This window comes from Rhinatrema bivittatum, chromosome 2, assembly GCF_901001135.1.
Source record: "Rhinatrema bivittatum chromosome 2, aRhiBiv1.1, whole genome shotgun sequence".
NCBI lineage: Eukaryota > Metazoa > Chordata > Amphibia > Gymnophiona > Rhinatrematidae > Rhinatrema > Rhinatrema bivittatum.
The window spans coordinates 525433970-525456518 of NC_042616.1; the positions used below are offsets into that span (position 1 = coordinate 525433970).

The following is a 22549-nucleotide window of genomic DNA, read 5'->3' on the forward strand; positions in this document are numbered from 1 at the left end:
AAGAACACCTAAAGTGGATGTACTGGTTTATGTGGTCACGAGAAGAACCACTATCCCTATGAAGGGTATTGTACCTCTGAAGGTTGAGTCTGTGCTTAAGCAAGACTTTGAGTTGGCCACTCTGGCTCTCAAGCTGCAGTATGCAATGGGATTGTGACTAGGATCGGGCTGCAATTGCCTTAGCACATTTGAGTTCCCTGGAGGGTCTAAACTCCATCTTGGATGGAGACCACTCTAATAGAATCGAGGGCTGCATTCTTGGTGGATACATCCTATGATTTGGCTTGAGCCATAGTTAGATACACAGCATTGGTTGTGGCAGCATGACAATAGTTGTGGCTGTGCATCTGGTCAGTGGATTCTATCTCCATCTCTGTTTGTTAAATTTTTCTATAAGGGCATTTGTCTGGTGAGAATTTGGAGAAGTTCGTAAAGGCTCTGGGTGAATCAAAAACTCCCTGGCTGCTGGAGGGATAAGCCCAAAGAAAATTTGCATTCCGCTCCTGCTTGGAGTAAGTTTCAGGACCAGAGGCATAGAAGAGAGGGAAAGTCATATGCCAAAGGATTAGCCCTATAACATTTCACCCTTTTGGAGCAATAAGCGGTCCTAAGAACGCAAGTTCTGGCAGTTCCGCAGCTGCTAGGAATTCACAATGAAGTTTTGTGGGCCCAGTCTTTGATTCAAGGAAAGGGGGCTGGTTGTCAGCCTTTTACTGAAGATGATTCTAATCTTTGTCAGACCAGTTGGCTCTGGAGATGGGGACAGATAAGCCCTAGAGCAGAGCTTCCAAAGCTTGTCCTGAGGGGCCTCCAGCCAGTTGTCATTTGAAGATAGCATGCAAATGTCTCATGCATATTCATTGTGGCTATCCTGCAAACCCAACCGGCTGGGGGTCCTCCAGAACAGGTTTGGTACCACTGCCCTAGAGCTTTTCCACCCTGTTTCCAATGTATTTATGGTATCCCCCCTCATTCCACACAAAAGAGGGAAGTGGTGTGAGTTGCTCAAGCATCTCCTATTCTTAGGGGGCAGTAATCCCTGTTCCAGCTTCCTGTAAGGGATTCTATAGTTATGGATCATCTGACATTAAAATCAGATAACATATATGTCACAAGCTCTTGTAAAAGGGAGCAGAATTCTACACCTTTTAGAAGTAGATAATTAGGTTTTTATTGTAGCAGCATAAACATACAGTTGTTTTGTATAAGGTAGATATTTAAGTTCTGTTTAACAGAGTAAATCATTCTTGTTACAAAATTATGGAAACTCCTGCATTTAACTCAGTAGACTTGCACTTATCAAATGCAATGCCAATTAAACTACTCCAGCTTAAAGTAGTAATTTAGCCAGTTTTATCTTACAAAGATTCCAGTGCAGTTGGATCCTTCTAGAGAATCAGGATCCTATCTCAGCACAGAAGATAGCCAGCTGGATCTCTAGTAGGCAAATGACGGTTAACACTATTTTCTCAGGGCAGCAGACCCAGAGAGTTTAGACACCTCTGTAAATTATCCAGGCAAGGGACAGGGTGAAGATGACTTGGCTTGCCAAGGTTTAGGCAAGGATGAGGTTGTCAAGTATTCCAGTCTTTTCCCTGACCATCCCCTCTCGTCCATAAACATACACAATGTTAGATTCCATATTCGGAGTTACCACCCAGGAAAAAGATCTAGGCATCATAGTGGATAATACATTGAAATCGTCGGCTCAGTGTGCTGTGGCAGTCAAATAAGCAAACAATGTTAAGAATTATTAGGAAGGGATTGGTGAATAAAATGGAAAATGTCATAATGCCTCTATATTGCTCCATGGTGAGACCGCAACTTGAGTTCTGTGTACAATTTTGGTCACTGCATCTCAAAAAAAGATATAGTTACACTGGAGAAGGTACAGAGAAGAGTGACCAAAATGATAAAGAGGATAGAACAGCTCCCCTGTGAGGAAAGGCTAAAGAGGTTAGGGCTGTTCAGCTTGGAGAAGAGATGGCTGAGGGAGGGATATGATAAAGATCTTTAAAATCATGAGAGGTCTAGAACGGGTAGATGTGAATCAGTTATTTACTCTTTCGGATAATAGGACTAGGGGGCACTCCATGAAGTTAGCAACTAATCAGAATTTTTTTCACTCAATGCACAATTAAGCTCTGGAATTTACCAGAGGATGTGGTTAGTGCAGTTAGTGTAGCTGGATTTACAAAAGGTTTGGAGAGGTTCATTGACTCCTATTCATTGGTTTGACTTGAGGAATAGCCACTGCTATTGCTAGCAGCGGTAGCACGGGATCTACGTAGTGTTTGGGTACTTGCCAGGTTCTTATGGCCTGGATTGGCCACTGTTGGAAACAGGATGCTGGGCTTGATGGACCTTTGATCTGACCCAGTATGGCAATTTCTTATGTTATATTCTTAAGTAAGGCTGGGCTAAGCTGTGAACCCAGTCATGAAGCTTAGCTTGAGCTTCATGAAAAGTCTCGGGTGCCAGGATCACAGGTGTAGAGTTCACGTGAACAGCAAGAAGCAGTGCAGCACAGCAGTGTGGGCTGGAATCGAAGTCCAACGTCTCTGTCTACTGTGGACTTCGTACATATGCATATGATCCAAAAGTTAATCTTTACTGGATGCTACCATATGACTGAATTTCTTACAGGCTAAAAACAATACATTTTAAAGAAATGAAATGAGTAGCTTTAACTTAATCTTGGACTTTGGAGATAACTGTAGGTTATCTCCCTCTTGAGGATAGTTAACCTCATAGGTGTGCATGTTGGGTATAGTTCTGTGTAGATTGAGGTGGAAGGGAGTGGAGATGATTTGAGACCAATACGCATTTTTCTTTCTTGATAGGAGGTGACGATGGCTACTTCACAGGCATAATGTTGAAAAAGTCAAGGGTGAAGCTGTTAAGCCAAGAAATTATTCCCTTCAAAACAACAGCCATGATGAGAAACCTACTTCTTGTGCAGGTGAGTGTGGCAGTATCTTACAGAGCAGCTCTGGGTTGAATATTTCCACTCTGTGCAGCAGTCCAGTGCTCTTGGTATTGTAGTAGAACCCACTTAATAGGGACACCTCTACATCCCCAGCTGAAGAGAAAAATAGTTTTCCTGATGCTACTGTCTTTTGGTCTGAATCTTTAGGTTGACAGCCAACACCAAGTGCACTGGGGGAGAGCAACTCTTAAAGACTGAATTCACCCCGGTTGTTTTGTGTCTTCGCTTGGGAAATATCAGATATTTGGTGTTTTGCCAATGTCAACCATGGAAAAGGGCTTATTCATGGAAAGAACCTATCAATTTGTCATGACTTAGTAAAGAACTCTGGGGTATACAAGAGCCACTAGAGTTGTTCTATTATTGCCCACCATACCATTCCTGACCTAGGCCCTTCAGGGCTTCATCAGCCACGGAACTTACACATTTAGTCACTTTCTGGAGTCCTTCATCCCAAATAAATGTATTCCTGTGCATCTTTTTGTCACTTAGTTGCCATTATTTGCAGTCAGGCTGAATAAATGCTCAAGATAATATGCAAATGATGCATTCTTGCTCTTTATAGGCAAGTTTCTTTCTTTTTTTTTGCTCTTCATCCATAATGACATCGCAACCCAAGCATACCCTTAAGAGCTTTCTTTACCTTTTTCTACAGAGCAACTTTGCATGTCTGAAAAAGCATAATGAACCTCATGCATATTGTAATGAGGGTGATAATGTATTCCTCAGCTCGGGCAGGGTTTAGCCCCAAAAGACCCTATTCATTAGCGTTCGGATAGGTCAGTCCAAACGAGTGGGTTATGCACCTCTGCCAGCAGATGAGCGTTCGGATAGGTCAATCCAAACAAGTGGGTTATGCACCTCTGCCAGCAGATGAAGATGGAGCAAAAGCTGATGTCATGGCTATATAGTCCCGCCTCGACATCAGCCTGTCAGTATTTTCCATCTCCAGCAGATGGTGGACATGCTTTTCCCTTCGGGGGATTGCCTGTGAGTGTAAATTAAAAAAAAAAAAAAAAAAAAAAAAGTGAAGAAAAGAAGTTTGAAAGAAGATATTGGAAAAATAAGCTGTCTATGTAGTACTGCTTGCTACATGAGGTGATACTGTACAGTCCCTCCCTCAGTAGAGTGCCTCGGTGGCCTTGACTGGAGTGGACCTAAATTCCAGTTAGCGGTTGCAGGCCAAGAGAGAGGCTCGGCAGTGAAGGTTTTAGCCCCCTCTCCCTGTAGCTGGGATCCATTCCTGTTCTCAGTCAGGGAGGACTGAGCTCAGATAAGTTTTTCTACTTAAAAAAAAAAAAAAAAAAAAAAAAGACAGTGAAAGCAGAACAGAAGGTGAAGGGTCTGTTTCCTTGGCGTTCGGCTGTCCCACTTATTTGCTTAGTTAAGCTAGATGCGAGCCTTCCTCGGTTTGCACGCTTACAGCATGGCACCCGCAGCAAAGAAACCTAAGCACCTATCTGTGCTGCATGCCACATCAGGGCCATTCAGCAGGAGCTTTCTTTAAGCCTGTGTCAGCACTGCCTGGATGCTCTGAGGTTTGCCAACAATGGTCAATCTCCTCAGTCTGAGGGGAGTAGGACCAAGGGAAATATGGAAGGGATTGCAGACATTTCTACAGGGCCGATCTTCTGAAGCGGCAGTGCCTACTAAATTAGCTCCATGCGCTCCTATTGCGCTCCTATTGCTTCTCCGCCTGTCTCCATAGTCAAGCGCCATGATGCATTGCGGTCTGAGAGCTCAAATGCAGGTGGATCAGGATAACACCGATGATGGGGGTGGCTCTCCTGGTGAAAAAGGGGATATTTCCCCAGATTTGGAGCCATTATAGAACTGTTCTGTTTCTTTCTCAGACGAGTTGCTGGGTATAATCTCAGACCCTGAAGACCCTCTGAGTGACTGGGTCTGACTCCTCGGGGATGCAGAAGAAGGATCCTATTTTGGTCACCCTACACAAGGCTTCTTGTTTCTTTCCCCTCTTGGATGCTATCCAGGAGTTGATTGATCTGGAATGGAGTGCGCCCGAGGCATCTATTAAAGGTGGACGCATCTTGGCAGGTTTATACCCCTTGGATACGCAGGCCAGAGAGCAATTGCATTTCCCTAGGGTGGATGCTTTAGTTTGTTCTCTCATGAAATGTACCACTATCCCAGTAGAGGGAGGTGCGGTACTGAAGGATGCTCAGAATAGGAGGACTGAGGCTATCCTGAAGCAAGCCTTTGAGGCAGTGACAGTGATCTTGCAAATTGCTTCTTGTTCCACCTTGGTAGCTCAGGCTGTCTTGCATCTTTGTCAAGAATCTGGTGGTGCAGGGTTCGATCTTGGACCTGTGGTAGAACTGGGTGCTGCTTTTTTGGCAGATACTATTTCAAAGTCCAACCTTACTAAGCTGCCCTTCAAAGCCTCACTTTTATTTGGCAGTGAATTGGAAAAAATGGCAAGTAAACGGCCAGAGGACAAGAAACCTGTTGCTCAGTCTTTTTGGGCAACTGGCCACTCCTGAGACTACTGGTATTTTTGGCCTTATAGGGGAGGTTCCTCTCCGAGAATCCCGTCCCTTCCGCAGGTCTCCGTCCTTTTGCCCCTGAGTTTCTTGCATTGATGTGGGTTCCAGATGTGGAGCTCCTCTGTCTTCCTGATTGAAGGTTTGTGGGCTCACCTGCTGGTGCAGAAGAAAGGTGGTTGCCTATCCCAGTTTTCACAGGTGGATCAAGATGAATTTAGAAAATGGGTTCTTGAAGTGATTCAGAATGGGTATGCTCTAGAATTTATTTTTTTTAATCCTCCGGATGCCTTCATGGTCTCGCCATGCATCTCCCCTCAGAATAAGGTAGAAGTGGAAGCGACATTACAACGGCTGTTTAATCTGAAAGCTGTGATTCCCATTCCCAAATTGCAGTGAAATATGGGCCAATATTATATTTATTTTGTCGTGCCCAAAAAGGAAGAGTCATTTCGGCCCAAACTGGATCTCAATGTCGTCATCCATCTACAAGTCACGATTTCAGGATGGAAACAGTTTACTTGGTCATAATGGCTGTCCAAGCAGGGGAGTACCTCGCTTCTCTGGATCTGATGGAGGCGTATCTGCATATTCCCATCTAGCAGGAACATCAGTGGTTCCTCCAATTTGCTATCCTGGATCATCATTACTATTTTCAGGCCTTACCTTTTGGACTATCCACGGCACCAAGAACCTTTTCCAAGGTCATGGAAGTGGTAACTGCTGCCCTTCACAAAGAGGGCATTCTAGTTCATCCCTATCTGGATGACTGGTTGATTCGAGCCAAGATATTGGAAGAGTCTTCATGCCTCTCGCAGGGTGGTTTTCTTGCTACAGGAATTAAGCTGGGTGGTGAATCTGATCAAGAGCAATTTGTGGCTGTCTCATATCCTGGAGTATCTCAGGGTTTGATTTGGTACAAGGCAGGGCAGAGTTTCTGCCAGAGTCTCAGATCCATACATTGATTCTGTGAGTTTGATCCTTGAGGAACTCAGTTCGCTGACCTTGTGGTCTTATCTGCAGGTCCTGGGGATGATGGCTGCTGCATTAGCAGCGGTTCCCTGTGTGAGGGCACATATGTCCAACTGAACCTTAATTCACCTTAATCAACTCTGACCACCCAACAGGGTAATCAAAAACTTTGCCAGGTTTGGCATTTTTTGGCATTTTTTCTTTTTCTCTGTTAAATTACTATCACCTCTTCACCGTTACAAGTTGTATTACGTCCCTGTTTTATTGTAACTGCTACTTTTTCTTTTAACACCTGTTAATGTTATTATTTTTCCTTTTGGCACACCTTGTTATTTGTAAACCGGCATGATGAGATTCCATTGCGAATGCCGGTATAGAAAAAACTCAAACTCAAATAAAAAATAAATATGTGCTCTTTTCAGCTCACCTTGCTTTCAAAATGGAGTTCTCGGTTGCAGAACTGTGGTTGAGGCTCATACTTCCGTTAGAGGTGAAATCCTAGTTGGCTCGAAGGCTGTGGTATGCCGATCTTTAGAGACTTCTGGTGGGCAGTCCCCTCAGGCTACAGTCTCGGACGGATCTATTACATCAGGGGCCCGTTCTGAACAAGGTCTGTCTTACAGTTTGGCCATTGAAAGGGCTCGGTTGTTGAAGCGGATTTTTCACCTGCGGTAATTTCCACTCTTCTGTACTAGAGTTTTTGAGGCTTGGTGTTCTGAGCAAGGTACTCAACCACTCAAGGTGGACATCCTGTTGATTTTGGAATTTTTACAAGATGGCTTGCTGAAGGGTGTGGCCCTCAACACCTTGAAGGTTCAAGTTTCAGCCCTGGCTCATTAGAGGAAAAGTAAATGGAGGGCTTTTGTCTTCCCATCTGGATGAGTCCTGTTTTATACAGAGAGTTAAACATCTTTACCCCCCAGTTGTGGCATCTGGTGCTTCTGTGGGACCTTTAACTTGGTCCTTGATTTTTTATTTTTTTTTTTTTGGCAGGTCCAACCTTTCGACCGCTGAATACTCTTTCCTTGCTGCTTAACTTGAAGACAGTTTTTCTGGTAGCAGTCTGGTATATCGGGTCTCTGAGCTGCAGGCTGTTTCCTGCCGTGAGCCTTTTCTCTGTCTTGACTCTGAGTGTGATTCAACTTTGGACTGTGCCCTCCTTTTTGCCGTAAGGTATTTTTGGACTTTCATTTGAATCTGTCCATTTCTTTGACTGCCTTGTACAGGGACAAAGATGAGGTTGAGTACCGCCTTCTGTGTTCTTTGGATGTCAGGCATCATTTGCTGTGGTACTTGGATATGACTAAGACCGTGTGGAAGTCTGATCACCTGTTTGTGCTGTATGGCAGAGGTAAGCAGGGAGCACCGGCGATGTGGGCAACAATTACCTGCTGGGTTAAAGAAGTCATTACGGCAGCCTATGTGGCTACTGAGATTGCTTTACCAAAACAGATTAAAATACCACCTGAGACCTCATGGAATGTATCGTGGGCGGAATTTCATTTGTCACCTGCTGAAATTTGCCGAGCAGTGACATGCTCATCTTTACATACTTTCAAGCATTACTGTTTGGATGTTAGGGATAGGGAGGACACCGGGTTTGCGTGGGTTGTATTGACTGGACCACAGACAGTCTCTGCCCTTTTCGAGATTAGCTTTGGTACATCCCACTTATTGGGATTGACCTACCTGAACACTAAGGATGGAGAAATAACTACTTATCTGTTCATTTCCTTTCCTTTAGTGAAGGGTAGGTCAGTCCTGGACCCACCCTCGGCTGCTGGTGTTTGAATTTGTGGTTAGCCTTTCTTAGGGTGAGGTATGCAGAGTATGATTCCTGCTCTTTGACAATGGGTAAGTGCCTTCTCTAGCCCTTAGTTTGCTAGATTTGTTCCTTTTGGCTGAGCTCAATGTTCCTGTTGGTTGAGAAACATGAATGGTTGCTTGTTGCTAATAATGTTCAAGTATAATCAGTTTGCCCACAGTTTGGCTTTTCCAGAGAACACTGGCAGGCTGATGTCAGTGTGGGACTATATAGCCGTGATGTCAGCTGTTGCTGTGACGCCATCTGCTGGCAGAGGTGCATAATCCACTCGTTGGGATTGACTTACTCTTCACTAAAGGAAAGGAAATTCAGATAATTAAATAGTAAGTTCTCCTTTACACACTCATTAGCCAATGTAACCTCCTGAGGATATTTTCACACTCAGTTTAAAATTTCACTTACCCTTCCAAATAATTCTTCCAAGCCTTCTTACTGGACTGTAAATGGGTGAACTGACCATAGGCGTTTTGCAAATATCAATTTATAATTTGTATTACAGTATATCTGTAATATGGAAATCAGAGAGCCATGCAGTACATTACTAAAAGCAAAATACCTTAACTAGAATTTTGTTCTAGACAGGATAAATGGTCTGATGCGTAGAGGAGCCAACTCAGAATTGGGCCTCCTGGGTTTTTCTCCCACCTCTAGCCCACATGTGTGACCAGGACAGAATGACTTCACTTCTTCATGGCTTAGTTTATGGAACTTTAGTTGAATAATAATACTCATCCTTATTACTTCCCTTTTGGAATCAATTATGCAGCCCAACAAAATCAACTAGTTATTGATAGATGGGCACCCATAGTCACCACTTCTAAATGTTGCTATCTAAATGGAAAAAGTTTTTTAATTTATACAGTGTTTAGACATGTATGGATTTTTTAATTTTAAATTTTTAAATGGGAAGGAGTAGACCTCAGCACCGGCTCAATAATTCTGTTAGTTAGAAGTGGTGACTCTATGGGTGCCCATCTATCAATAACTAGTTGATTTTGTTGTGTTGATATTATACTAGTTATATCCCTTAATTTTGCGTTTAGTATCAATTATGCAGCACCCAAATACTAAAATTGATTTCATGGGTATTGACATGAGGGAATTTACACACATTTTGTGTTTGTAAAATGCAGCAGGATCATGTTTGGATGGAAGTATGGAAATGTTATTACCATAATGGCCTAAAGCTATTTAAGTGGATTTAGAATCCAGTTAAAAAAAAATGTTTACTTAATGTTTAAGTATGGTCTTTCCTGAGTAGTTATGGGGTAGCATTGTAACAGTCCATGTTCCTTTTTCTATTTCCCTCTTTTCTCAGTTCTGTTGTGTGCAGTCCTGCACAGCTGGGGTTTTTTTTTTTGTCATATTTAAAACTATGTAACCTAATACATTCACAGTATTTTATCTATTTAGGTGAACATATCTGGTAATGACATTTGCCTTATGACATCCCACCTAGAGAGCACCAAGGAGCACTCCAAAGAGCGTTTGAATCAGCTTAAGTCGGTGCTTGAGAAGATGCAGAAGGTTCCAGAATCTACAACTGTGCTTTTTGGTGGGGATACCAACCTGAGAGATCAAGAGGTGGCTTTTTGATTTGTCCAAGTTTGTGTACTCCAACTTTATAATATTAGTATTCGATTGCACATCTTTTAATACTTACATTTAACCCAGTTCCTCAAACATTGGTTTCAAGGGGAGCTGCCCCCCTTCTCCCCCAATCCTGGTTTGCATTATTCTCTGATTCTGCAATTACAACTAAAGTTAAACCTGCCTTTGCCATTCTGACCTCCAGATGTGTGATTTTGTGAGCATATGCATAAGTAACCAACATGATACCCATAAGATTTGCCATGCTGGGTCAAACTGAGGCTCCATTAAGCCCAGTATCCTGTTTCCAACAGTGGCTAATCCAGGTGACAAGTACCTGGCAGGATCCCAAAAGGTAAGTAAATTCCATGCCGCTTAACCCTGGGATGAGCAGTGGATTTCTCAAAGTCCACTTTAATGGTTTATGGACTTTTCTTCCAGGAACTTGTCTAAAACTTTTTTTAAACCCTGCCACACTAACAGATTTCAACACATCCTCCAGCAAGGAATTCCAGAGTTCAGTTATGCGTGGAGTAAAAATATATTTTCTCATTTCTTAAATGTATAATGCCTTCTCCCTCTTTTTGCTTTTTTTGTTCTCTTCTTTTTCCATTAATTACATTGGTTGCTGTCTCCTGTGTTTCATTTTTATTTTGAACTTTTCTCCCTTCAAGGCTTACCTTGTTCCCCTTAGCTGATTTTGCTTGTGGGCGTGTCACGGTCCAATCGTTTCCAGCAACCGTAATCATCAAGAAATTCACTAGATATATAACTTGGAAACACTCCAAAGAGAAAGCAATCTTCAAATAATAAAACAGTTTGTTTTTCATTCACAAAAGTCTTTGTTCAGTCATACTTTGGGCACAGCAGCTTAACAACCGTTGCTATGCCTGGATCCCATAGCAGTTTTGGTCAACTTCTTACAAGTGTTCAGGAGTAGCTCAGTCGCTTGTTCCCAGTGGCTTAACACAGCTCTGGTAACACATTGCTAAGCTTATATTCAGTTACCTAATACAGTTCATTGAGCGGTTTGAGACTAAAATCTAGCTGCGTGCACAGTTCATGTATCTGTTCATGAATTTAAATGCAGCTGCTTTTTCCCTTTTCAGACTCTCTAAGCACAGGTCCTGTCTTTTTTTTTTTTTTTTTTTTTTTTAAAGGAAAATCTCAAACTAGCAACAACAGATACCTTTTGTTATGCACCTCCCATAGCTGCTTGCTTCAACAAAGGGAACCAGGAGAAAATAAATCTTTAAATCTTCAGAAACCAATCCTCACCTTGTGCTTGTTTTTTCTTGTTCTCTTCAGCATAGAGGGCTTCCTCAACTTCCATAGGTTCTGCTTCCTCTGATGTTTTGTACCTCTGTGGTCTCTTTCTATAGATTCCACACTCGACTCCCTTCTCCAGTGAACCTTCTGCTCCCATGACTGCCTTTCCCTTAATTGTAATAGCTAAGGAGATAGGCAATGTGACAAGGCGATACCTAAAGCCAGAAGAATGCTGGGCTGCATAGCGAGAGGAATAACCAGTAAGAAAAAAGAGGTGATAATGCTCTTGTACAGGTCCTTGGTGAGGCCTCACCTGGAGTACTGCGTTCAGTTCTGGAGACCATGTCTCAAAAAGGATAGTGAGAGGATGGAGGTGGTCCAGGGAAAGGCGACCAAAATGATGTGGGATAAGTATTGGAAGACTTATGAGGAGAGGCTGAAGTATCTGAATATGTATACCCTGGAAAAGAGGAGGTGCAGGGGAGAAATGATACAGACCTTTAGATACTTGAGAGTTTTTAATGATGCACCAACTTTGAGACTTTTCCCATTGAGAAAAAAATCAGTAGAACAAGGGGTCATGAAACAAAACTCCAGGGCAACTATGCAGAACTAGTGTCGGGGAAATATTTCTTCCCGGAAAGGATGGTGGATGCCTGGAATGAATGCCCCTCCAGAGGAGGTGATGAAGATGAAAACAGAATTCAAAGGGTCATGGGATGAGCACTGTGGATCCCTAAAGGCTAGAGATGAAAATGAAGAAAGAGTGCATAGGGGTAATTTGCTGGTGCAGCGGTTACTACCCTTAACTAAAGGTATGAGGATTACTACCCTTAACCAGTAAGCCTTGATGCTTTGCAGCTCTTCTCTTTGGCAGAGGGGGAAAGGGGAGTTGGATTCAGACAATAACATGCAAGAGCCCTGAATTTTGCAGTGTAGAGAAGTGTAAGCATGGGGATAACCTGCATGGAGCAGCAGTTACTACCCTTAACATAAAGCATGGGTTTACTTGAGTCCTGTGATGCAATGCAACATCACTGTTCGCTTTGGAGGAGGGGGGGGGGGTGGAAAGAAGTATTGGATTCAGACAACGGGCCTTGACTTTTACAGTCTGAGATACTGATACACAGACATAAAGGAAAAAGTACAAGACTGCTTCTATGGCCAAGTCCATAAGCGAAGTACATCAAGTAGCATTGTCTGAAGTTTCAAGAAGGCTCATCACCCAGTAAGAGAAACATGGGGGTAACCTGCACAGCATGGCAGATACTACCATAAGCTTGCTGGGCAGACTGGATGGACCATTTGGTCCTTTTCTACCGTCATTACTATGTTAGGTATCCGTTGTAAGCTCTGCCCTTCCTTCTCTCAGGTCTTTCAGCCCCAAACATTCTCTCCTCTCAGAAATCCTCTGGGGTTTATTCCTTTACCTCTAAGGATACTGGGAAATGTAGTCTCATCTCCTGTTCTTAATTTGTGTTTGGCTCTAGGATTAAAGGCACAGACCTCATTTAACTTGGGAATCATGCTTTTTTCCTTACATAAGTAGAGCAGTCTGTGCCTCCCCCATCATTTAGTTTAAATACCAGTCTAGGTAGGATTTGAAAAGGGTAAGACCATCATGCCCCTTTTTTTTGGATGAATGTGAACAAATTTGTAAAGATCATTATCCTGCCAGATATAGTTCCCAGTCACCAATGTACCTAAAATCACATCCCCATTTTTTTTTTATTTAATTTTGTTTACTGGTGTGGTCTACAGGCCTCTGACACAAACTGGGCAGAGATTTAATCGAAGACATCCAAAAGATGGGAAAGAAGGGGGAGAAGTGTTTCTCATTGGAGATTTTCATCCGCCAGACATGGACTGGAGTATCCCTTCTGCAGAATCTACAAGAAGTAGAAAGATAGCAGAGGCCCTTCAAGGGTAGTGGAACCCATGAGGAGAGAGTGTGATACTCAACCTAGTGCTCACTAATGGGGATAATATCTCTGTCCGCTTAGATGCCCATCTGAGCATCAGTGATCATCAGACCGTATGGTTGATATCACAAATAGTCTCACAAAGACCCATGTTTTGAATTCTAAAAATCAACTTAGAAAATTGCAACTATCTTACCAATTCCACAACTGATAAGACTATATGACTCATTTAAATGACCATCATACTGGACATCATCGCAAGTGTAAAACACTGATTCAACTCTGCCATTCTTTTATAATCTGTCACTTTTTTAGAAAGTCCACAAAAAAGTTTTTGGGGTTTTTTTTTTTTTTTGCTGGTGAACACAAAGCCTCAATCTTCCCCACAGTGTTTGCAGAAATGTTTGCAGTTTGCGAGTCATGTTTGCAGAAATAGTTAGTGCATCAAAAATCACTTGACTTATCATATTTTTACTTAAATAATTATAGAACGAGCTTCAAACCACTTAGATTGTCATATCCACGATTGAATCAATGGAGGGATATAATGTAGCTCTTCATAAAATCCACAGTTGGCATATATCTAGAGAAGATTCTGCTGATCAAAAAGCCCAAAAAATACAGACTTCGTCAAAATGGGGACATATCTGAAGGAAGAACTAGGAGAAAATGGTTGTGATGGAAAATCAGTGGGTCAAATAAGTTACTACAAAGGCAGAATGTATAGTGGATGCATGGAAAAAGCTTCTCTGAGGCCAAAACAGTAGGAGAATTCAAGAAAGCATAGGATAAGCAAAAAAAATATCTTTACATGTGAGAGTAAAGCCTGAAACTGGGTGGGCTCTGTTTTTTGTTTTGTTTTTATCAGGAGTGGACAGTCCTCGTCTGCCATCTTTTTGTTTTAAAAATAAATAACATGAGGTTCATATTCAGAAGTTATTCAGCTAAATGAAGGTTTGGGCACTTACCTGGGTAAATTCTAGCTGGATAACATTTGGGTAAAATATGGCTGGAGAAGTCAGGGTGTTCTGGGGGCATAACTGGGAGTAGCTGAATTAAGCAGATAAGTTATCCAACTAGCTCTGATGTTTTGAGTTAGCCGGATAAGTTATCCTGCTAAGGGCCTAATTCACAAAGGCTTTTTTTTTCCCATTCTATGTCCATGGTGGAAAAATGCTTAGTGAATAAAGCCCTAAGTCTGGTTGTCCTCTAGACCTGTCCTAAAGTTAGCACAAACCCCAGCTGCAGACTCTACAGTGGGAGGAGGCAGTAGAGCCTCTTCCTTAAGAATCAGGCCCATAGAGCGCAGGAAGCAACTGTGAGCAGTGTGCAGGAGGATTTAAGGCAAGAGTTACTTCTTTATCGTACGGTTTTGAGACTGATGTGGTTGATTAAAGTAAAGCAATAGAGACTTTTAACCTACTGGGATAACCTGGAACCACTAAGTGTGCTTCAAGCCTAGCTCACCAACTGGCATGAGTGGATTTGAACCTGTAGCTGACACACCCTGGAAGGAACAGGGTAAATTTGCTATAGAGACCAGCGTACTTGGCCTGGAGAAGCTGCAAGGAGAAGTCAGACAGTGGGACCGTGGAAAAGCTCCCCCCCCCCCCAGAGGCTTAACCAGTGGTTCAGTTTCTTACGTAACCAGAGAATTCCAGACTGTTTGCAACTGAGAGAGGCCGGTGGCACGAGCCTGCAACACCACCAAACAATTCCCTGCTCATGGCCGAATCGGCCTGTGGAGCAACGTTTACAGTTTTTTCCCTTTTTCAAACCACATGTGAGGGGGAAGAAGCAGGGAGAGCTGGCATGGTCCTCTGTACCCCGCCAGCTGAAGAGAAGCCCCTGGCGAGGTGAGAAGGTCGGGTATAAGGTGAGAGGAAGGGGGGAGGGTGAGAAAGGAGAGAGAGAAGTGTATGAGGGTGAGGTGTGCCACATACTCATCCGCCCTACCATGCGCCTCCACTCACCACCCCTACCATCCCAGAGGACGGAAGCAGATGCTGAAGAAGAGGCGAGGCAGAGGCGGTAGGGTTTCCGGGGCTGAGACAGGGTTGGCAACTTCTAGAAGTATTTTTTTTGCTGACAGCCCTTCAGCCATACCTCTGAACGCATCCTGCTTGCCTGCTTCCTCCCTTCTGCTTCATTTCATATCTCGGAAAGGGCCAGACTGCAAGGAAGAACCTGCCACCCTCCCTGGCCCCCCTCCACTGCTTTGAAATATCGCATGCAGTCCTTTCATTGAAAGGTATAGGGTCTCTGGGTCTAAACCAGAAAATATTAAATATTCTGAGAAGTATTTTGTAGTTTTTATAGTTAGGTGTATCTAGCGCTTCCCAAACTTTTATCCAGCATGACTGATTTTTTTTTTTTTTTAACCCTCGAAAGTTCACATGATACCAGATGAGCAAAGCAATATGGAAGACCTCGATTTCTAAACCCCCAATCCACTTCCCTCTCCACACTTAAAGTGCAGAATCCGTGATTGCTACCAATCAGCAGAGGGCTTGCGAATCAGTGTGCGCTCGTAAGGCCTGGTTCTCTGCATAGATTTGCAAAGAGGAGTAGTCTGGGCCTGTGAACGTGTGGTGGCTCTGTGCCGATTGCAGGTTGGAGTAAAAGGGGAAAGGCTCAGTTTCCCCCCCCCCCTGACTAATTACAACAAAATGGATGGCTACTGCAGCTCAAAGGAGCCCTTTTTAGTGTAAAATTTATAATCTGCTTGAATCTTATTCAAAAGTTTTGGACAATGAGCAGTGCTACTTTTTTTTTTTTTATATTTAGACTTCTATTAGTGTTGGTATATATATATATATATATATTACATACAACAGAAAACCAACAATGCAAAACCATTTTCCAATCCCTGGTCATGACTGTTGTGACTCATCAATGTAAGGATAACATCCAAAAAGAACAAACACAAGTGTTTTTTTGTTTTCTCCCGACCCCAAAACATAACCAAAACCTAAACTTATCCATCCCCCCCCCCTCCCCCGGTCTTTTAAACCATGTTATGGTTGAGTAGCACAGAGTCCCATGATCGCTTATGTAAAAAAGAGAAAAAATAAAATAAGCCTATATCTAATCTGATAAATGCCCTACAAGTCAATACTATTACCTTGGTCTGGTCTATACCATCCCCAAGCCTTAGACATAGGTTGCAATACACTATCACAAATCTAACTTTTGGTACCACCGGAGAAATGGTTCCCAAGCTTGAATGTGGAAAGAGCAGTGCTAAATTTTGAGCAGCAGCACTCATTTTGTTTGCAGACCTTCCCAGTGGTTCCCTGCCGTGGCTGGTAGAGCTGTGGGTGAGTCTCGGATTGTATTTTGGGTGTGCTGTACCAGAGATACCGAGCAATGACAATTTCTCTCCACAGGTGACCAAGTTAGGAGGCCTGCCGGAGAATATTTTGGACGTTTGGGAATTTCTGGGCAAACCTGAGCACTGCCGCTACACGTGGGATACCAAGATGAACAGTAACCTGAGAGCACCGTATACCTGCAGGCTACGATTTGATCGCATACTCTACCGTGCCGCTACAAGTGGGGGCCAGATAATTCCACGTGGCCTGGACCTCGTTGGGTTAGAAAAGCTGGACTGTGGTAGATTTCCTAGCGATCACTGGGGTTTGCTGTGCAGTTTTGATATCATATTGTAAAAACCCAGTTTGTGTGATTTTTATTTCAGGGGCGAATGTATAAGCTGGAGTTGTGTTTTTATATAAGTGATGCAAAGATTCTTAAATTAAAACTTGCCTTTTTTTTTAAGTTAGTTTATGGTTTTTAGGTGGGTAACTCATTTTGCTTCCCACAGCAGCCTTTTCTTCTCATTCATTGAATTTTCAAACCCAGTTGAATATGGCCCTCCCAAGTTGATACCATAAAACAGCAGAAAAGGGAAAATAATGGGGGTGGAGGGGAGAGAAAGCAGACACACTATAGATCACAGTGAATAGAATATCAATTAAAGTATAATCTAGGAAGAAGCTGTTCTGTCTAAGATGCTATCAGAATAGATGTCTAATTTAGCCAATCATGCCCCCCCCCCCTCCCACCACCAAAAAAAGAGAGAATTTGATTTTTAATCTATTGAAGTGAAATAGCATCATCATGGGCATATGCTTTGGTATAAATTGACCATTTCAAAGAAATTTTTGTATAATATCATTGTGCTCTAAAATGCATGCGGTTGCCAAATGTTTTAGCAAATACAGGATATGCACAAGTAAATGGCATCCAGCTATTTTCCTTAAAACTCTTTTGGCAGTCCTGAAATACTTTTAGGGTGAATACAAAATTGAGTGTTCAAAGAATAAAGTCCATTTAATGATCAAAAATAAACTTCTCCTAAATGTCCTAAAAAAATGTTTAAAAAAAAAATAAATCTGAAAATCAATTGAAAAGTAGCCAGACATCCAAAAAATCTTAAAGGAATCAATCCTAGAATTCAAAATAGGCATCAGATGTTAGAAAATGAAATCTGAATGTTTCAAAAAGTCTTTATTTTTCTTTACATCTTTTGTCTTCCAGTAGAGGCTACTTAATAGGGCATTATTCACATGATCAGAAGATGCAAACCTTCTCCATGCCAATCTGTTCAGTTCAGACTTGGAGCAGTGATGAAAGCTCCCTCTGGTTGATGACTGGCTTTCCATTATATAGGTCAGAGAGAAATACAAAAAACATTGCTCCCCTGTGATGTGCTTTTCACTACAGGGCAATGGGTCAGTGAATGGATTTGGAATCCTCCCAACCTGAACTAAATAGTTTAATTTGTCTTCATTTAATTGTGTTGCTAAACATTGGGCTCCTAATTTCCCGACATAGTCTCAAAAGTAAAAAAAAATAAAATAAAAATGTGGGATTTTGAATTTGCATGCCCTGTAGTTGGTCAGTGACCATTAGAAGACTGTGCTATAAATTGGTGCTGTATGTAAAGATTTCTTTCTACAGTATTTAAATTAGTGCTGTATTGACATTTCACTTATAGGTTAAAAAAAAATTCTGGGGGCAGGGCAGCTGATGAGCTAATTAGGCACATGCCAATTTGATATTTTAATTATAAAAATGTTTTAGATATGAACTTATTGGATATGGAAGAATGTGTCCGTTCATCAGGTGTGTCTAAGATTAGACTTCCTCTCTAGCTCTTAACAAGTTGAGGTAGCGTATCCTTGCAGCATAACACAAAGCCTGTGCATTTTGTGGCCTTTGTCTTTTTATCACTCAAGTAAGCTCAACCTGTGCAGGATTTGCTGTGGGGGAGGGGGGTGTCCTTGGATGAGTAGCAGGGGCTAGCATTGTGGCGTTAGGAAGCCTTGAGCAGTGATTGGTTATGAGGTCCAGTACATGCACTACAATATGTATGCAAAAAATAGTGAATGATTGTTTTAGATGCTCTTTCAAACTTGAGTAGTTTTTATTTTGGTTTTTCATTTCCCTATTAGCTTCATCTTAACAAAATTGGTGGAAAGCCAATGATGCACAGTGTGGAAGAGGGGTGACATAAAAACCAACCTAAATCAATAGGTGCTTTCATTCATTATGAAATACACCTAAAAATGAGCAGCAAAGGAGATTTACAGAAGTGGAAAAATATTTAGGGGTGAGTGGGAAAATTTAGTTCTCAACTTTTTTTTTTTTTTTTTTAAAGTTTTTGCATTTCTTTACTCTTCCTCCCTCTCCAGGCCCCTTCTCGCAGCTTCTCCCTAGTCTGTGTGGTACAGTGGCAGGCCTAGCTCTGGGTTTGTCAGACCAAGGTTAGAAAATTCTGCTGCAGTTTTCATGAGTCATATTTACATTGATTTGTATATTCAGATGCAAATTTTTATTGAAGATATGTTTTAAAGATGTTCCTTTAAAATAAAGTATTTCTTTAAGCTGGTCTGTGTCTCAAACATTTTCTTTTCTTCAGTTCGTTTCACTTTTTGTTTATTTTTTTCTTTACTTTTTTTTTTTCCTTGACTTCCTACATTGCTTTCCATTTCATACTTCACTCTCTAAGCTCTTCCCCCCCTCCCCCCTTCACCAAAGTGTCTTCCTCTCAGCTGTTCTTATCTTTTCCCCATCCCTCCCAAGTTTTCACTCCCTCACCAAGCCTGGTTTTAGAGAGAGACAGCCGCCTAGTGTGCCAAACTTTGAAAGCACCAAATACATGAGCAAAGGTGAAGCCTGCTCTAGCTTGCTTTAGGGCCATGCGCTGGTGCAGCTTCATAGGAGCACAACTTTGCATTCTACTTATAAGATGCCAAAACCTTAAATCCAGCCATCCCTAATCTTGTGACCCTCCCTTTCCCAGTTTCTTTCTAGTCTCTCTAGCTTCCAGTCTTTCACTCCTTGCAGCCATCCTAATTCCATCTGCTTCATGATCCTCTGTGCCTCCATATCTCAATCCTCAATTTCTCATTCACCCCATCTCACCAGAATGTGACTGGCACTATGCACCTGCCAGTAAGAGACACGAACAGCGAGCGGGAGGGGGCTGGGTTTGGAGGGTATTGGCAATGGTGAGAGGCCAGTGTCTATGGAATTGGGGGTATTGCACCTCAGCCAAGAGATGCCAGTGTGTGAGGGATGGTGAAGTGAGGCAGTTTCCCACAGTTCTGTGGGAAAAGAGAAATGATGTGGCAGTGGCCACAGCTGTGGTGACAGGCAGCTGCCCCTCGATGCAGTGGCTCCTTTCCTCTGCAGACTGGCAGAGGGGCTGCCCTGTGCCTTGGTGGTATGTGTTGGCCTCCTGTTGGGGGCAGCTGCAGCAGTGACCACCAAATTCTAGGCGCCTTCAATTTTTTTTTTCTCTTCTCCTGAGGATTAAAGCGGGTATATTAAATGCAAGAAATTAAACCATTTCTAATCAAGATTAGAGAAGGGTTTTTCTAAAGAGAATTCTAGTTCTTAGTTATAGTGAAGTCCATATTCAAAAACGTTTTGCCCAGTCAAGTTTGGGATATGACCAGACAAACCTTGGGTTTTAAATAGCCTCTTCCCCAGCTGACAGGATAAGTCTTGGCCAGGAAACTGATTACCTGGTTGAAACCGATCTGGATAAAAAAGAGATGTTTGGGGTTGGGGGGCTTAAAATTAGGTAATGCTGATTTTCAGCTTTGCCTGGATAAGGTAGCCGGATAAGCATGTTTGTGGTGGAGAGCAGGTCTAAAGTTGGCTAGGTTTACCTGGATAACTAAACCTAAGAAGCTATATTCTGAATATAGTTAGTTACACTTCAAAAACAAAAAAGCCCACAAACCCCAACAAGCCAGCAGAGGCCATAGGGATAAAACAAAAAGTATTGGGGAGGAGGAGATATGTGGTAGCCCTCACTTTTAAGTAAGGCAATGGGTCATGGGGCCCTGTGGCCCAGATGATATTTTTTGTTTCACTGCTAAGGGTGATCAGGCCATTGCCGGCCTGCCAGGTGAGGTGTTTTGTTTTTTTAAACTGGCTATATTGAGAATATAATCAGTTCTGTTTAAAGTTATCTGGGTAACTTTACTGCTTACCAGCTTACTCACTATAGACCTCATGTCTTGGAGCAGTTAGAGAATAATTTCAGGGTCTCATCTTTTTGGTGTCAGAATTGGGAGGCTTGGCAAGATAACAGAGGTCACTATGGAAAAGTATTTCAAACTTTGTTTATTCTGGAAACAGCTTTAAGCCAATATTTGTCTAACCTAGTATTGACATCAAATATGGGAGGAAAAAAGTTCCCTTTGTCATAATTTCTAATGCATGTATGGTATGGGTGATGACAATTTCTATTTTCTGCTGGCAATTTTGCGTATTATATTAATGAAATAAAATATCCATTCTCCTATCCTTTTGCCATTCTTAGAAGAAATGCTGCTATTCACAGATCACTTTCAGGTGGAAGCAGATTTCAGAGGTAGCAGTATGTATATTTTGAAGGAACAAAGTATACAGTTCTGAAATGAGTCCCTTGCTTTTTGTGTGTCTGCCAATAAACTGCTCATATTTGGTACAGGATTCATTTGTTCCTTGCTAGAAGGAACTTAACTTGCAAGTACCTGTAGAAACAATCTCTTGATGTTCACAATTTTTTTTTTTGAGTGATTTCAGTGGTTAGAGGTTACACAGTTTGGATGAATGCTAGCCTCCTGTTCATGATCTAAGATTTGTACTTGCAGAAACTGAAAGGAAATTGGATAATTTCACATGGTACTCTGTGGCAGGAAGAGTGGCAATAGAAAAGCAAGTAAAACATACTACATTTTTTATATAGTAGATACAGGTAAAAGATGGACTGAGTGGTAGTATATTACGTCATAGCACACACAATCTTATACAAGCAAAACTTAGTTTACTAAAGATTTTTTATTTAGCGTTTTATATACTGTTTCAAACAAAGATCGCAACGGTTTATAAGATCCGCATACATATTCATGGTCGATCACATACTGCGGGTTAGCATTCGCCTTCAACACTGCATTGTATGCATGTTCAGGTTCAAAATAAGTATTTTAGGAAATTATACTAGCTACTGTATGTTCTAGTTCATATTTGTGCATTTTCATGGTTGACCTAACAGGAATACAGGTTCTAATCCTACTAACAATATTCATTATTATTGCTCACTACATAAGAACATAAATTGCCATGCTGGGTCAGACCAAGGGTCCATCAAGCCCAGCATTCTGTTTCCAATAGAGGCCAAACCAGGCCACAAGAACCTGGCAAGTACCCAAATACCAAGAAGATCCCATGCTACTGATGCCAGTGATAGAGGCCATTCCCTAAGTCAACTTGATTAATAGCAACTTGATTAACATCAATGTACCTCACATCATTCATTACTTATTGCTCGCTCTATTAACATTAGTTTACATCATATTGTCCATTGCTCGCTCCATTAACATTATCTCTGGTACTGATGTAGTTATCAGATTATTGGTCTTTTACGTTAAATTGTATGCTTTTCTGAAGCATCATGTTTTCAGTTCATGCTTGAAATTATTTCTGTTATTTGACGTATTGACTCTGGAAGAGTTCCACAACTTGGGGCCTGCTATGGAAAACATTTGATCTCTTATTTGCGTTAGGTGTGTGTTTGGAGTTGAAGGTACCATAAGCAATCCTTTGTTTTGTGATCTTAGGTCTCTGTTGTAGTGTTGAATTGTCACTTGGGCTAATGTTGTTGATATTGAATATTAGAGAGAAAACTTTATAGTGAATTCTGGATTGTATAGGAAGCTGGTGCAGTGCAATCAGCGAGGGGGTGATGTGTTCAGATTTCCTTGTTCCTAGTAAGAGTTGCGGAAGCATTTTGAAGTAGCTGTAGTGGTTTTAGTAGACTCTCTGGTAGTCTGTTTGAAAATATGTTTTTGTAGGACAGTACAGAAGTCTTGAATTGTTAACAAGGGTTTCAATCGATGTAATATTCTTAGCTTGGAACACTTTGTTTTGATTAATTTGCTTATATGCTTTTTCATAGTGAAGTTCTCATAGATCT

The 22549-nt window shown here is 41.9% G+C and overlaps 1 protein-coding gene across 3 annotated transcripts in view; it reads left to right on the forward strand.

Moving 5' to 3' along the window:
- TDP2 (tyrosyl-DNA phosphodiesterase 2) overlaps nucleotides 1-18967 on the forward strand; it is a 52250-nt gene extending 33283 nt beyond the window's left edge. For all 3 annotated transcript variants that reach the window (XM_029590773.1, XM_029590771.1, XM_029590772.1), the window contains exons 5-7: nucleotides 2844-2962; nucleotides 9704-9874; nucleotides 16461-18967. In XM_029590773.1, the coding sequence (XP_029446633.1) occupies nucleotides 2844-2962; nucleotides 9704-9874; nucleotides 16461-16742 (572 nt within the window). In that variant the 3' untranslated portion in view covers nucleotides 16743-18967. The remainder of the gene's footprint in view (nucleotides 1-2843; nucleotides 2963-9703; nucleotides 9875-16460) is intronic.
- Nucleotides 18968-22549: the final 3582 nt, after the last annotated feature.